Genomic DNA, 15101 nt, shown 5'->3' with positions numbered 1-15101 from the left:
TCATATTCTCTTTATGTATATATATATATGCAAAATCTAGCTTTAAAGGCACTTTGAATCATTTTTCTCTGACAGAGGTAGATTGGAAGAACTAAACCTATGTGGTTTCAGGTTTAATGCTTGAGAAAGTGGGGACTTTTCAGCTGTAGCTTTATTCATTCACCCTTGCATTCTTACAAATAATTCCTCTGCAGCATCACTTGGAACTTCAGTGTAGATCTGATTTAAAAGACCAGAAGAGATAATTTCATTTTCTGCTTAAAATCCTCAGCTAAATATTCATGCATCAAATCTGTACCTTCTATTTGAGAAAAAAAAAAAGATTTGCAAAAATGTTACCCACTCGAGGTAAGTGCTGAGGGTAATTTGTATCATTTATGCAAAGGTGGCACAACATTATCAATTAGGAAAGCTATATATTTTAATTCCAGTTTGAATTTGTATTGGTTTAACCTCTGTTGGCTTTCACCACACTTTTTTTTTTTTTTTTTTTTTAAGGAAAGCACAGTCTGCAATCAGTATCTAGACATTCTATGCAGGCTGTGAAAAATAATTTATCTGTCTTTGAGAAAAGTATTTACATAGCTGGTAAAGTCCTTCCTCCTTTTCCAGTCTCAAATCATTCTGATCATTTAAGAATTAACATGACACACTTCAGGGATATTTTGCTTTGCTCTCACTGGACATGAAGGATGTGGAACATAGTTCACAGGTGCCTGAGAAAGGGTGGACAGTATTCAGATGGCAGAGCTGATTGCTAAGCAGAAATGTTGCTTTGGGGATAAGGGCAAACCAAGAGCACTGATGGTGTCCTTCCTTTCAGCATTTTGGTTCCATACAGCACCATGTTGCCTTTAATTCTGTAGCTAATATTGTCACAGCAAGCTCAGCTCTCTTTGCACAGGACTGTGGGGACTAAATTCATCACCTGCACTGTCTCATCAATTAAGTTTCACTTAACCTGCCCTTCAACTTGTCTAAGGCTATTTTCTGAAGTCTCTTGTCTAGCCTGCTCAGAGGTACACAGTTATTACTCCACACTAGAACCGAGGTCAGAAGTCAAGGTCTTGCTTTACTGATTGGTGGTGGAACCTGCTGGAGAGTGAGAGCAAATGAAATGTGAGAACTCCATGACCTCCATTTATACTTGCTAACAGATGTGGAATTATGTACTTCTTAAAAAATGTGCCAAAAGTCATGCAAGCAAATGCAAAATAAAGTATTTCCCATTTCCAGAAGATGAAAAAATGAATAGAAATGAAGAAATAAACATCTATATGTGTGTTAAATGTGCAAAGTGCTTTTGTGCAACCAAAGCAATAAAAACTATCCAGAAATAAGTCATTTATTAACAATATTTTCATGAGCCTTTCTCCTAGGAGTGTTGGAGGGAATGTTTATCTACAGTTAGTGAATGTGTCCCAAATTTAGTTTTTAATTACATTTTGTAATTAAAACCCATTCTTGGTGAGAAAGGGAAAAGTGAACAAAAACCCTTTAAGGTTTAACCAGTTACTTGTTTGCTAGCAATTTAAAAATTCTTTTTTCATACAAACTCAGATCTATTTGAAAAGTCTTGCATACTTCTGACTGTGCAGTGGTGCCCCTTCCCATTTCTGTGTTTGTCCAGCATGCTAAAACTGTCCCATTTTGTATCTGAGAGAAAAGATCATCTTTTGTGACCTGATTGTGTTTCATGCACTAAAATTCTCATGGGGAATGTGGAAAATATGATTTAGATAGATAGATAGATGGATAGATAATGTCATACACCTGAGAAATGGTATCAGAATATGTAGGATATTATGTGGTAAGTGTATTTCCTACCTTTTCTAAAAATCTCTTTGCAAGCATAGACACTCGTTATATAAAGGATCGTCAATACTAAAATAAAGCATCTAGTTTCTCTAGAAGTTTTCAGCTGAGATTTTTCAAGAGTCCTTTTGTTTGGTCACATTAAGGTGGCATTTTCAGCTAATATAGTGGAAAACACATTTCCACAAGTAGTGTAGCACAGCTACAGAATTAGAGTGCTCAGTGAATAAAAGCTCTTAACATTCTTAGCAAAGCAGTTGTAAGATATCTCTACCTGTGTCTATAGCTGTCTAAAGAAAAATAAAATGTTATTTGCTTAAATCTTGTTACCTGAAATGGGTCACATTTGATAAAATTTCTTAAAATATGTTCTGGACCAACATTAAGTATCTACTTGGCGTGAAAGGTCACAGTCTGCATAGCTTTACTTCTGGCTAAGTTCTGAAGTGCTGAAAGCAACTAACCATGGCAGAGGTCAGGTAGTCCTATCTATAGAAAGAGCTGTCTGCCCTGCCTGGAATAAGGGTTAAATCTATTATGGTCAATGAAGTTACACAGTCAAATGCAATCAAAATCAGCCTGTGCAGGGCAGCATTAGGCAGTGATAATGACAGAGCTCATTGAGAGTCATTGTCACTCTCCATGGAACTCACACAGTCCATTTGGTGCCCATGCTGTTGAACTTAGGAGGTCAAGACTTCTGTTTCCAGAAGTGAAACATCATGTAAGACTAAGAGGATTGTCATTTAATTGAAATCATTGACACCCCATTAACATTATTCTCTTTTAAACTCCATTGTAGTGATTTTGCAGTGAACGTTCTTAGTGAACATTTGAACCCTTAAGCGTGGGCTAAGTAGGTATTGTGCATTTTCTTCCTATCAGGATAACATAAGCTTGGTGAACAAAAGGGTAGCTGCAAGATTTAAAGATTTAGAAATATTTTGGTATTTGGGATGGTCTTATCTGCAGTTAACTTACATTTGCCTCTAGAACTTAATGGAGTTCAAATTGAAGTAAAAGAAGCAGCAAATAACAGTGATGGAGTTGGAGGAAGAACATCTCTGAGTATCAGAAAATATATCATTTTCTAATTTCTTTGTTCCATCAGGATTAGAATCATTATAGGACTTAAAAGGACTGAGTCCTTATATCCTGCCTCTCTACCATAACTCCATTTCTCTCTTGCCTAACTATGATTCCAGCCATTCCACCCAGTGCCCAGTTTATCTCCTCATCCCAATTCCTTTATTCTTCTCTCCCCTATATCTTCAATTACCAACAACTTCCCCGCTCTGCCAAGTTTGCCAACAAGCCCAGGCAGGATGCAGCATGACACATATTCTCAGCCAGCAGGCCAAGTAACACAGACCCTTACCTTTCATGGGGTCATTAATCTAGGTCTCCTTCCATTGCAGAGCTGCCATTTATCATGCAGGAACTGAGGCCTCTCTTGGTCCTTCAAACTCTTTGAAGTTGGTAAAATAGTTCAAAAAAACCCAAATGACAAAACAACAGCATAATCACATGATTCTCATTCCCTGGGGAAATCAGGTTTAACACAAGAAATCATCTTTGAGGTAGTAAGTCTGCTGATCACATCATACAGGTGTCTGTCTTGTTTGTTTTATTTTTTACCAGTTTGACATTGACAAGGAAGCTGGAGAGAGACAGATTTACCATCGGTACTGTATGGAAAGAGCATCTGTCCACTGTGCCCATGTGTTCACCACAGTCTCACAGATAACAGCTACAGAAGCAGAACATATGCTTAAAAGAAGTCCTGGTAAGTCTTAAATTGTTTTCTTACTGTATTTGCTCCAAGTACCTACATTTCCTTAGACTGAATGAAGATAATAGAGACAGGTATATGGACATGAAGAGCAAGGACACACGCACAGATGAGTCTATCTACACTACAGATAATAACCAATGTTCAAAAGAAAAGCACAGATGATATCACTTGAAGCACATTCTAGTAGCATGTGTAATCTAGAGGAACTCAAGTTCAGCATCACTTAATAACTGTTTTCACTACCATTTCAGGGGACTATTAGTTTTAACTCCATGGACGTTAGGCTTTTTTTGCAAGGGCATCTCAGCTTCAGGAGTTTTGTGTTGCTTCCATGCTATTAGGACTGAACCATGATAAGCTTCATAGACATAATATTTTCTATTAGACCAATCAGTAGAGTTTGGAAAAATAGTCATGTGCTCAACAGTTTGTCTGTTTTCCCCTTTGTATTAGTCTCATAAATATGAAACTTAGAAACTTTGTTGCATGCCATGCATGGAGCTTGAGTGAGGGCATGATCTCAGTTTGGTGTGTCATTAAAGTTCTCTTTAAATCAGTACAAAGCTTTATAAGGACAAACCACAATATTCCATCTGCAGGTAAGCATCATTGGGGTAAAACCATACATCAATTTTGAGACCATTTAGCAGGTGCATTCACATCTTTGAAGTGTAGCAATACTCAAAAGACTTTGGTTTTTTGGTGGTTTGTTGTTTGGATTTTTTTTTTAATTATTATTTGCTTATTCTTTGTAGATTTTGTTAGGTGATTTGTGGTGCTAATTATAGTTTGGAGCTATTATAACTTTAATGCCTCACACCACATCTTGATTCACACATTAGAACAAAAGAGCTGTTCATTGAGTCCTTTGACTCTGTCAGTAGGATGGTGAACTTAGATGATTTTGCCTTGTTATTTTGAACATGACAGCCATGTCTTAAAAGTCATTGAAGTGTTCAGTCATATAATGGGGATATCTTTGAAAGGTCTTAGGTTTTACCAAGTGCAGAGCACTTGACCTCTGAAAATCAGACTTTTGAAGCTGGTTTATGTTGGTATGAGGCTTCTCCCCACAACAGCTACCTTGGAAAATCATAGTTTATGTTTTGGGATTTTAGGAGACTGAAATGAGTCTGAATCCAGTTTAATTTGGGAATGAAAATCTGCAGACTGCTCACAGATAGAACATCACTTGAAGCAGAAGAGAATTCCATGCAGAGAGATTCACAGGCCTGAGCTTTTTGTGATTATTCTTTCAACTTTGAAGAAAACAAGTAAATATATTTAATGTTTGGGTTAAACAATTACTGACACATATCATGCTTCATGTTGACAAGGCTAGAAAGAAATTCAATAGGAATTGGCACCCCAAATCCTAGGAGACAATTCTAAATGGAAAGTATGTTCTGATGGGAATAAGTACTTTTCATAGTTTGCTGGAAGGCCCAACCACAGATCAACTGTGTAGGAGTTTATTCTTGTACTATTTGTTCTCTCTGAAGTTGCGAAATCAGCAAAGACATTGGATGTTTGGAAAATTCAACAATCCTTCTGTAGGTCATTGAGCTGGAATTCTGCAAATGAACATGAATACAAGTGTACATTTCTCAATCGACTATAAAAATAAACTTTTAAAAGGGGGATTCAGAATTGACACAATTAACTTTTATTTGCATTTATTGCAAGATAAAGTTTGTAACCAAATTGTTAGCTAAAAATAACTGAGAAGTGTGATAAGTAGAGACATCTCTACTACTTCTCTTTAATGTTTAACTTGGATTATGATTTAAATTCTAAATCTCATCACATGGAAAATTCCCTTTAAAATTTAGTAAACCTGATTGTCTAGAGAATTTTTGCAGCAGGACAAAGGCCAATTTGCCAGTCTAAACCTGGCAAAATCACTGCTTGCATTATGCTGATTCCTCTTGCTGCTATTATTAATTTGATTTATCAAATTTATCAAGCTGTATTTGTCAGAAGCTTGAGTATCTGATGTTGAACCTGTTTTCTTTGACATATCAAGCAAAATTCTGTCAGTGATCATAAGTTATAGTCCTGTGATTCAAAAACCGATATTGTGGAATTTATAATGTTTTCATTCAGGTATGAAACCTATTTCTCATTAGCAGTTGAGAAGACTTTGAATCAAAATTCCAAAAAACTTAAGTATCAGCTAAGATCTAGACCTAGACTTCCGAACTGTATATATTTGTTCAAAATCATAGAAGCAAACTGAAAAAGTATGAGTCAATGCTGAATGTTAGTGACAGAAAACATCATACTGCACATTACTTAGAGCAAAGCCAGTTTCTTTCTTATAGATACAGAAGTCAAAATGTTCTGATTTGACCTACTTGGGACAATTTTTCAAATAAAAATGTCATTAATTCATTAAATAAAAAAACCCAAACCACTTAGCATAGGGACAAAGCCCTCTTCCATCACTTCTTCCCTAGGGCAAGAGCACATTGCCTCACATGTGGTCAAAGTAGTACTGTATGTTGAGCAGAAATAGTGAACTGGGAGCTTTGGGCCCCTATATCCGTTCTTGAATTGAAGCCTTAAATAAGGGATGGATTGAGCCCCAGTCCTGATGAAAAAGTAAATGAAACTGCAGTTAAATCAAAGAACATGGGAGTAGGTTATATACAGACGGCTGCTGATGGGTGAGAGTGGCCAAAACTCCCTGATAAATAAATGTGAGAGAGTGGATGGAAACTGGCCAGAAATACCCAGTCAGAGATTCTCACTTTATTGGGAAGAGTTTGAAATGGCTGCAGTCTCAAAGCTATGTCCTGCATGAGCCAGTCCTTCCATTCTGAACGAGAAGCAGGTTAGAGGATTGAGAACATACGTTGTTGATAAAGACAATGAAGAATGTTTCTGCTCTGTTGACTCTCCCCTCATAGAAGGACACATGGGTCTTTGTTCAGGGCAGCTCTTAGAGCTGGGCAGGAAGAGGTAAAAACACAAGTTTTCCTGTCAGGCCCACTAAGAGTGTCCTTTTATTGTCACTGAGAACTAAATCTGAAGTACCTAACAAGTAAAGATTTCCTGGGAAAGGCTGGTCTTTAGTTTCAAATGTGGTATTCCAAGGACAGACCCACCCAAATTTTTGGTATTTCATGGTTACTAACAAAGGTTTTATTTTTACCTATAGCTGAAGTGAAAAATGCCAGGCAAGTACACTGGACAGCAAATGGAGAACTGATTGTACTTATTTTAAGATCATCTTGATATGGAATCAACCAGAGGAGACATAGGTGTTTTAAGGAAGTCTCTGTAAGTCTCTCCAGATGTAGGAAACAGTCTGGTCAGAACCTTAATGCTAGACATGGAAACCTCTACTAACAGGGGAAAGGATGGGAAACCCTGAATGCCAGGCACCCATGACTGCAAGACAGCAGCAGAAGTAGTGTTCAAGACCTGTATGAGTGGCAAGCAAGGGACTGTGCTCCCATCAGTAACCCTGATGTATGAGAGGAGTTAACCATGTGCACTGAGAGCAAAGTTAGGTTTGCATGAACCATGTGTTGCAGGGAATGATGTCTTAATGAAGGTCCTACTCAGTTGTATTGCTCTAAACTACACTTGCTGAGGAACTGGCCTCCCCTTTTATTTCCAAACAGAGCTTTCATAAGCCAACTCAAAGAAAAGAAAATGTCATTCTTTTCATTTACTTCAACTAGATTTAGGACAAGTTTTTAAATAGCTGCTGTGATCTAACAACAAGGTGAAGAGTGACTGAATTTCAGTGTGGTTGGAACAAGCTATGTCTGTCCTCTGTATATCCTGTAACTCTATCTTAAAAATGCTGGAAATGAACAAATTTTATTTTTAAGAACCTTTAGAATCTTGGAGGAGAGCAGCCATGAAACTGTAAAGCATACTACTCTGTGGCTATTCTAGGGGAAATCCAACAGATTACTAACAGGAGGTCTTTTAAAAAAAAGGTTTCTTATATTCTCTCTTTTCTGATAAATCCTCAGAAATTTTGATAGAACAGATACCTCTTGTGCCATGCAGTAAGTGAGGGCATAATACAGCACAGTTTGTGCTTTCAAGTAGTAATAGAGTAGGCAATGGTGATATCAATAATAAAGAGGTAAAGGGCATATTGCACAACAAACATATGGCTAAATTACTTAAAACATATGGCTAAATTGATTAAGTCCTGACAGGACAAAGGGCAGGATCTATCGAGTGTTGAGTTAAGGTGAGAGCCACTTTTATGCTCTAGACAGTGGAGAGCCACATGCAATAGCTTCGTGGAGGAGGTTGGTGGAGACTGTTGTGTTAGGCAGTGCTGTTCCCTATCCATAAGTAACCTGAGTACATAACCTGTTCACATAGTGACAGCTGAGACACACATTGGTTCTTTCCTGAAAGATTTCTTTGACTCTGAAAATGTCTACCTCTGCCTTTTCTCTGCTTTTCCAGATGTTGTCACCCCAAATGGCTTGAACATTAAGAAATTTTCAGCAATGCATGAGTTTCAGAATTTGCATTCCATGTACAAGGCTAGGATCCAAGAGTTCATTCGAGGTCATTTCTATGGGTATGCTTTTACTTTTCACAAATTAGCAATGATTGTCCAACAATGTTTAAAGCAAGAACCAAAGCAGGAAGACTAACAAGTACTTCTTAGAGGAGTTGAGGTGTTACCAGCCTTTTCAAATATCTATCTGGGATTTCTCAGTCAGAAGCTAAAGGAATTTTGGACACCGGTTCTAACTCTGCTTAACAGATTGTGGGATCAGACAGAAGGTCTTGAGTTTTTCAGTATTTGCCCAAGATGCACTTTGTCAGATTAAGACAGTCAATTTAAAGACCAACAGGAAAGCCTCACTTTCATTATTTCCTTGGGATAATAAACACCTCCAGAATAGAAAGCTGTTGTGTGTTTTGTTTGATTATAGCTTGAGAAATACTTTGTTCTTGTCTGTTTGTTTGCTTGCTTTCAGCCACCTTGACTTCAGTCTTGATAAGACCTTATTTTTCTTCATTGCTGGGAGGTATGAGTTTTCCAACAAAGGAGCTGATATGTTTCTAGAAGCCTTATCAAGATTAAACTTTTTGCTGAGGGTAAGAAAGCTTATTCAGCTGTTGATAACATAGAGCTTATACTCAAACTTACCATACTGTGGAAGTCACCTGCAAGAATTTTCATGCCATACTCTGGTTTATAGGATGTTCATAGTCCATGTTCACTCACACAAGTCACCTCACATAGCTGAAGTGTTTCATCCACAACAAAAGTCAGTTGTTTGGCAGTGCTGTGCAAGATCAGCCACAGGTTAATGGCATTTGCATAGCTATTAGCTGTGAATGCTGATAACATGGAAGGTTTTCTGTGATAAGAGGGAAAGAATTACTTGAGCAATGATTGCAGTAATCTCTTATTGTAGCTAATGATTTGTGTCATACAATCATTAAGGTTGAAAAAGACCTCCAAGATCATAGAGTCTAACCTTTCACTGAACAACACCATATCAACTAAACCAGAGCACTAAGTGCCCCATCGAGTCATGTCTTGAACACGTGCAGAGATGATGACTCCACCACCTCCCTGGGCAGCCTGTTCCAATGCCTGACCACCATTTCAGTGAAGAAATTCTTCCTGATGACATTGACAAGTTAGGCTGATGGAAAGTCAAAGGAAACTGAGGCTAGTTTTCCAAAGCCTCATAGAACAGTGTGTGGTTGCTTCTCCCATAAGCTGATCCTGGCTTTATTGCATTGCTGTAACAGTGTGCATGCCAGCATGTGATTAGCTGCTCAAACAACACGTGCTCTGTAATTATTTCAAGGGACCATTCCATTGGGAATAGCAGAATACCTGTACTACTTGTGAATCTGGAAATGATGGTGCTGCTTAAACAAGTCCCAGTGGTGTGCCTGACCTTAAAAATACATAGAATTGGATAGAATTATTTTATTTTACAGAGTCATTCGCTGCTTGAAAACCTTACTAACATTTTGGAAATGATATATGAATGTTGGGACAGATTGTTCATACACACAGGTCATAGTGTGATGGATTTTGAACCTGCTTTGAAGAGAGGGAGGGGAAGAACCTTAGCATGACAGATGACTCACAAAATCATGCTGAGTGGTTGTGGTTGGAAGGAACCTCTGAGGGTCATCTAGTCCAACCCCATCTAGTCCAATATAAAGTAACCCAGAGGTTACTTTATATTATACATTTCCCTGTGTGTCAACCTGAGAGAAGTGATGTTAATAGTGTGTTTGTGTGTGGAAAATGTAAAATAGAGGCAATTCAAAATAATTTGGATTTTACAGCTCTGATCAGAGTTCACGCTTAGCCTTTCTATAAACTGTTGCTGACAGGAGTACAACTTCATTCATGCAAGGAATCCTTTGTGGGCCTCATGTTCTGAACCTTGTTAGCACAGGAGAAACCAGCAAGAGAAACCATCTATTAAAAAAAGATCAGATTTTACAGCAAATGCTTTTTGTCTTTGCAGCAGCTTGATGGGAGAGATGAGCAAGAAGTTACTTGCAGCTATTTGTGTGTCTGACAGGTTCTTTGCCAGGGGTTCAGAGAGATAATTGTTGCTATCATGTCTCTTTTAGCCCATAAACCTGCTTCTGTGGGGAATCCCTCACCTCTTGCCTACGCATAGTAAACTAGTTGCTCACTCCTTTGAGCCAACATAGTTTGTATCAGATGAGAAAATGTGTGTAGGATTTTTATGTTTTTGCAATTTATGCCCACATCATAAGCCATGGCCTCTAAACCATGACAGGTCAGGAAGATCTGTATTGCACAAATAGAAACTGAGTGACACATGTTTACCTGGACATGTTTACCTTTACATGTTTAACAGTAGTGATAGGACAAGGAGTAATGGTATAAATTGAAAGAGGGGAAATTTAGATCAGATATTAGGAAGAAGCTTTTTCTCACGAGGGCGGTGAGACACCGGCACAGGTTGCCCAGGGAGACTGTAGATGCCCCAACCCTGGAAGTGTTCAAAGCCAGGCTGGATAATGCCTTGAGCAATGTGGTCTAGTGGGAGGTGTGTCTGCCCAGGGCAGGGGGCTGGGACTAGATGATGTTTAAGGTTCATTCCAACCCCTTAAAACACTATGATACCATGATACCTGTATCTATCCTTGGCTATATCTCTGACATGACAAAACTTCATAGCTAAAGTGAGGCCTACAAGATCAGAGCCTTCCTGGACAACCAAAGTGCTTTGGCTTTTCCTGTGACCAATTCTTTGTGTTAAAGTTGGCTGTGATATCTTGTAGTGAGATTTTTTTTAATTCCTCTCCATCTTTTGTCCTGTAGGTTCATAAGACTGATGTTACAGTTATTGTGTTCTTCATCATGCCAGCAAAGACAAACAACTTCAACGTGGAAACCCTGAAAGGACAAGCAGTCCGGAAGCAGCTCTGGTAATTGCCATTCTCATTGTGGGCCTGGTACAGGGAATTGAGAAGACATGCAAAAGTTTCAGCTGAAGAATAATGCTCTTTCTTTTTGCTCTGCTAAAATTGAAGATTGTGGGTAATAAGAATGTATTTTGTGGATGAAAGAGATGGGAAAGATAAAAAAGGGCAAATATTTCTCCTTTCCTCTCCTAGGTTATTTTCAGTAAACATGCCTTGCAATTCTTTGGAATATGTTAACAAATAGTACTTGTTTTGTCAAATGATCTAGAAAATCCAGTGTTCTGCATGTCTTCTGACTGTTTCTGGTACTCCCTTTGGATGTGCCACAGAGCTCCCACAAAATAAGGACTGCCTGCTAATTTGTCAGAGTAAGCTTCTCTGGGGAAAAAGAGATTAATTATACATCCTCTTTTATTTAGAAATATGGTATCAGTACTGTCTTATCCAGCAGAATAACTGTTGACAATAATTGTCTGGAATTTTCTAGCTAGACTGCAACAAAGAGTGGCTGTACCCAAGCAGTGATACTTAGAGCTATAAAAGGAAAATTGTCACAACCCTTCTCAGCTTAACACTTTTCATTTTGCAACTTCCCATTATTACATAATAATGTTAAAGTTGCCACAGAAATTAAATACATGAAGGGGTTGGCACTTATAAAGGAATAAAACACTTATAAAGGAACAGACAATGGCTGATCCGGGATATAAAAATCCCTTGTTTCTTCTGCTTCTGCAAAAGCTACCTGGGTTAAGTTTTGGATATTGTGCGTGGCATGAGTCTGTGCAAATATAACCTTGTTTCTTCTGCTTCTGCAAAAGCTCCCTGGGTTAAGTTTTGGATATTGTGCATGGCATGAGTCTGTGCAAATATAGTCATGAGGGGAATAGCTTGCTGGGGTTTGGATCAGTGTGGTTTGACATTTAGCTGCTTTCCAACTCATCCAAAATTAACTCATCCACTATTGTGTCTACATGAATTGGGGCAGAGCAACTAAAACCAGGTAGGTGGATTCCCAGCTTGGTAAAGTTTAGGTAAAGTTTTATCTTAGCCCAAAGTATAATTCTTAGAAATCAGAAAGGCAGGAGAAGTTCTCTGAAGTGGATGTTTTACTCATATTTAGAGTTAGTTTGCTGTTTTGGCAACATAACTTCCCACTGTACTTTCAAGTTATTTCAGTGAGGGTCAGAATAATAGAACTGACTCTTTGCTTTTAGAACAGTGGTTCACTGGAGATTTTTCTTAGCTAAAAATATAACATTTGTCTGGCACAGGCTTTACTATTAACTTAAAACTTGGCCTGAGCTTCTCAGAAAGTTTCTTCTTGTTTGCAAACTAATTATGACAAACTACCTATTAGTCTAACACTTGTTTTCAAAAGTCTTTGAGTTAGGAAATAGGGCAGAAAGTGAAGGGAGAAGCTTGCTTTAAAATTGCTATTTGTTTAACTCTTATGTCTGGCATCTTTCTGCTAGGTCAAGTAAAGTTGGAGACTTCTCCTCTTGATGAGTGTACAATGTTAATGGTCATGTTTCAATACATAGTGTCATATATATGCTCTCTTTTGCATAGTTGATATGAAAGTGTGATCTACTGATTGGAGCAAATATTAGATGGAGTCACTAGTGAAGTCTGCCCCTGGAATTCACAGTGCATTCTTCTTTAGATGCAGGTCAGCTCCCCAGTTGTGTTGGAATCTGCCAGTATGGCTGTTGGCTGGATAAAGAGCTTTGAGAACTAAACCTCCATCTGCTTCTTCTATTCTTGGTTCCATCAGAATATCTTGTGATCTACTGATTGGAGCAAATATTAGATGGAGTCACTAGTGAAGTCTGCCCCTGGAATTCACAGTGCATTCTTCTTTAGATGCAGGTCAGCTCCCCAGTTGTGTTGGAATCTGCCAGTATGGCTGTTGGCTGGATAAAGAGCTTTGAGAACTAAACCTCCATCTGCTTCTTCTATTCTTGGTTCCATCAGAATATCTGAAATCACAATTTCCAACAGCATGCAGGAATCTCTCATTGTGTCTTTGTCCTAGAGTCTCCTGTTTTTATTTATCTTCCTAGGGACACTGCACAATCTGTGAAGGAAAAGTTTGGAAAGAAACTCTACAATGCCCTGCTAAAGTGAGTATATATTATTTGCTCTGCCTTGCACAGACACATATTCAGCTGACTTATCTGTGCTTCTACTCTTTGTGTAAGAAATTTTAACATTCACAGGAAGGATATGGGGCCATACACAACATATTTGTATAAGAGGCAAATCACAGAGGAAAAAAATAAAGGCACTAGAAGCCCATTGTGGAAAGAGTCAGAAGAGATATGGGAGATGTCTAAGTAACATAAAGGCTTATTCACTGTCAAAAATGAGCTACCTCAGCTTAAGAAAAGCACCAGAGACAAAGCAATATGTGTTAGTGGTTTAGTCATAGCCTTTCAGAAGACAGTTGGAAGTGAATGATCCAAAGCACAGATGAGATGAACTTCAGCAAAAACAAGGTGTGTCAGAAGAAAAAGAATTCTTTAGTCTTTTTGGAAGCTAATTGTCAGGTCAAGAAGTGTATGGGAGAACAAAATGTAGGCAATATAGAAGGGCCATGAAAACAAAGGGAAGATTCATGTTGTTATCAGCAGATTTCAGATCAGACCTTGTTTGCCATTTCTTCATTTTCTTTATACAACTGCTAACAAGTAATTTGGTAACATAGGCTATGTGTTACGTTTACAGAGGAGAAATTCCAGACTTGAACAAGATTCTTGACCGAGATGATATAACCATTATGAAAAGAGCCATCTATTCAACTCAGGTCAGAGAATGTATTATTCACATAAACATCTAGTATAAATTATAACCATAGTGACATACAAAGATTGTGTGTGACATGTAGCAAAATGTGTTCATTGGGAAGAAGTTTTCAGCAAAAATTGGTAAGGTTTATTGATCAGCTCTGATTGTTTTTTAATGAGAGTGTGACCCAAACTAATCTTTGTGGAATCCATGGATATTCTTTCAGTTATATGCAGGACACCAAAATTCCTAATTCTTTGCTTCTGCACTAAGTGTGAACTTTGCATTGTTCCTGAAGCCTGGATTCTTCCATTTTTATTGAATATGTAGAATTAAACTCTTAAGGAGATATAACATATTGACTAAAAAAATCTTCAAGATTAGATGGTAAGCCTTTCTAAAAGGTAGTACAAATACATTTACTTTGAGGCAATTGAAAGAAGTCCTGTGACTATTTTTATGGTGTCATTTGTGGCCTTAGTTGTATAGAGCATTCTATGATCATAACTTTCCTGTCTTACCTTAAAACAAAAGGGTAGAAACCTATTCATATCAATGACAAAATCTGGCACTGCCTCCCTCTAAGCCCAGAAAATGATAACACAACTGTTTTCCAAGAGTTTTGTCTGGCTTACAGATTGCCTTTTCCCTCTTCAGCGGCACTGCCTGCCCCCAGTGACCACCCACAACATGATTGATGATGACAACGACCCAATCCTCAACACCATCCGGCGCATTGGCCTTTTCAATAACCGGACAGACAGAGTAAAGGTACCTTCTGTCCTTTTCACTTTAGATAGAAAATGGAATTTCTTTAAACCCTGTCAGTCTGGGTCATTAGCATGGGCAGTACAGTCAAATTCTTGATAGGCAATATTATACTCACGGGCTCCTTCTTCCCTCTTCCTCCCTTTCCAGGACTAACAACTTCACAGATATCCTCAGTTGCTCTTTAACCAAGTTAATTTCAAGTTAGAAATCTGATGTTAGGGAATTGTTTTCATCTAATCTAAACCAACTCTCTGTCAGTTTGAAGCCATTCCCTCTTGTCCTGTCAGTCCACACCCTTGTAAATACTCTCTACCTTGGTACAACAGACCAAGAGAACCAATGTGGTCTTGCTAAATGCTACAGACTTAGGCATAATTCTCAATGCACTTGCTCTTCCTTGATGAAGAAGGATAAAGCTGAAGACCTGTCCAAGAAAATATGTTCATTATCAGTACTATTTCCAGGACAAGAATCCACACAGGCAGGATTCATCTTAGTGTGCAAA

At 38.2% G+C, this 15101-nt stretch overlaps 1 protein-coding gene across 2 annotated transcripts in view; it reads left to right on the top strand.

Moving 5' to 3' along the window:
• Positions 1 to 15101, top strand: part of GYS2 (glycogen synthase 2 (liver)) — a 34483-nt gene that overhangs the window by 14822 nt on the left and 4560 nt on the right. For both annotated transcript variants that reach the window (XM_009077457.1, XM_009077458.1), the window contains 7 exons: positions 3457 to 3601; positions 8054 to 8171; positions 8578 to 8698; positions 10932 to 11038; positions 13102 to 13161; positions 13766 to 13844; positions 14483 to 14596. In XM_009077457.1, coding sequence (XP_009075705.1) covers positions 3457 to 3601; positions 8054 to 8171; positions 8578 to 8698; positions 10932 to 11038; positions 13102 to 13161; positions 13766 to 13844; positions 14483 to 14596 — 744 coding nt within the window. The remainder of the gene's footprint in view (positions 1 to 3456; positions 3602 to 8053; positions 8172 to 8577; positions 8699 to 10931; positions 11039 to 13101; positions 13162 to 13765; positions 13845 to 14482; positions 14597 to 15101) is intronic.

The sequence above is a fragment of the Acanthisitta chloris genome, unplaced genomic scaffold (assembly GCF_000695815.1).
Source record: "Acanthisitta chloris isolate BGI_N310 unplaced genomic scaffold, ASM69581v1 scaffold11806, whole genome shotgun sequence".
Classification (NCBI taxonomy): domain Eukaryota; kingdom Metazoa; phylum Chordata; class Aves; order Passeriformes; family Acanthisittidae; genus Acanthisitta; species Acanthisitta chloris.
Note: the sequence above shows the minus strand (reverse complement) of the source record. Positions and strands in the feature narration are given on the sequence as shown.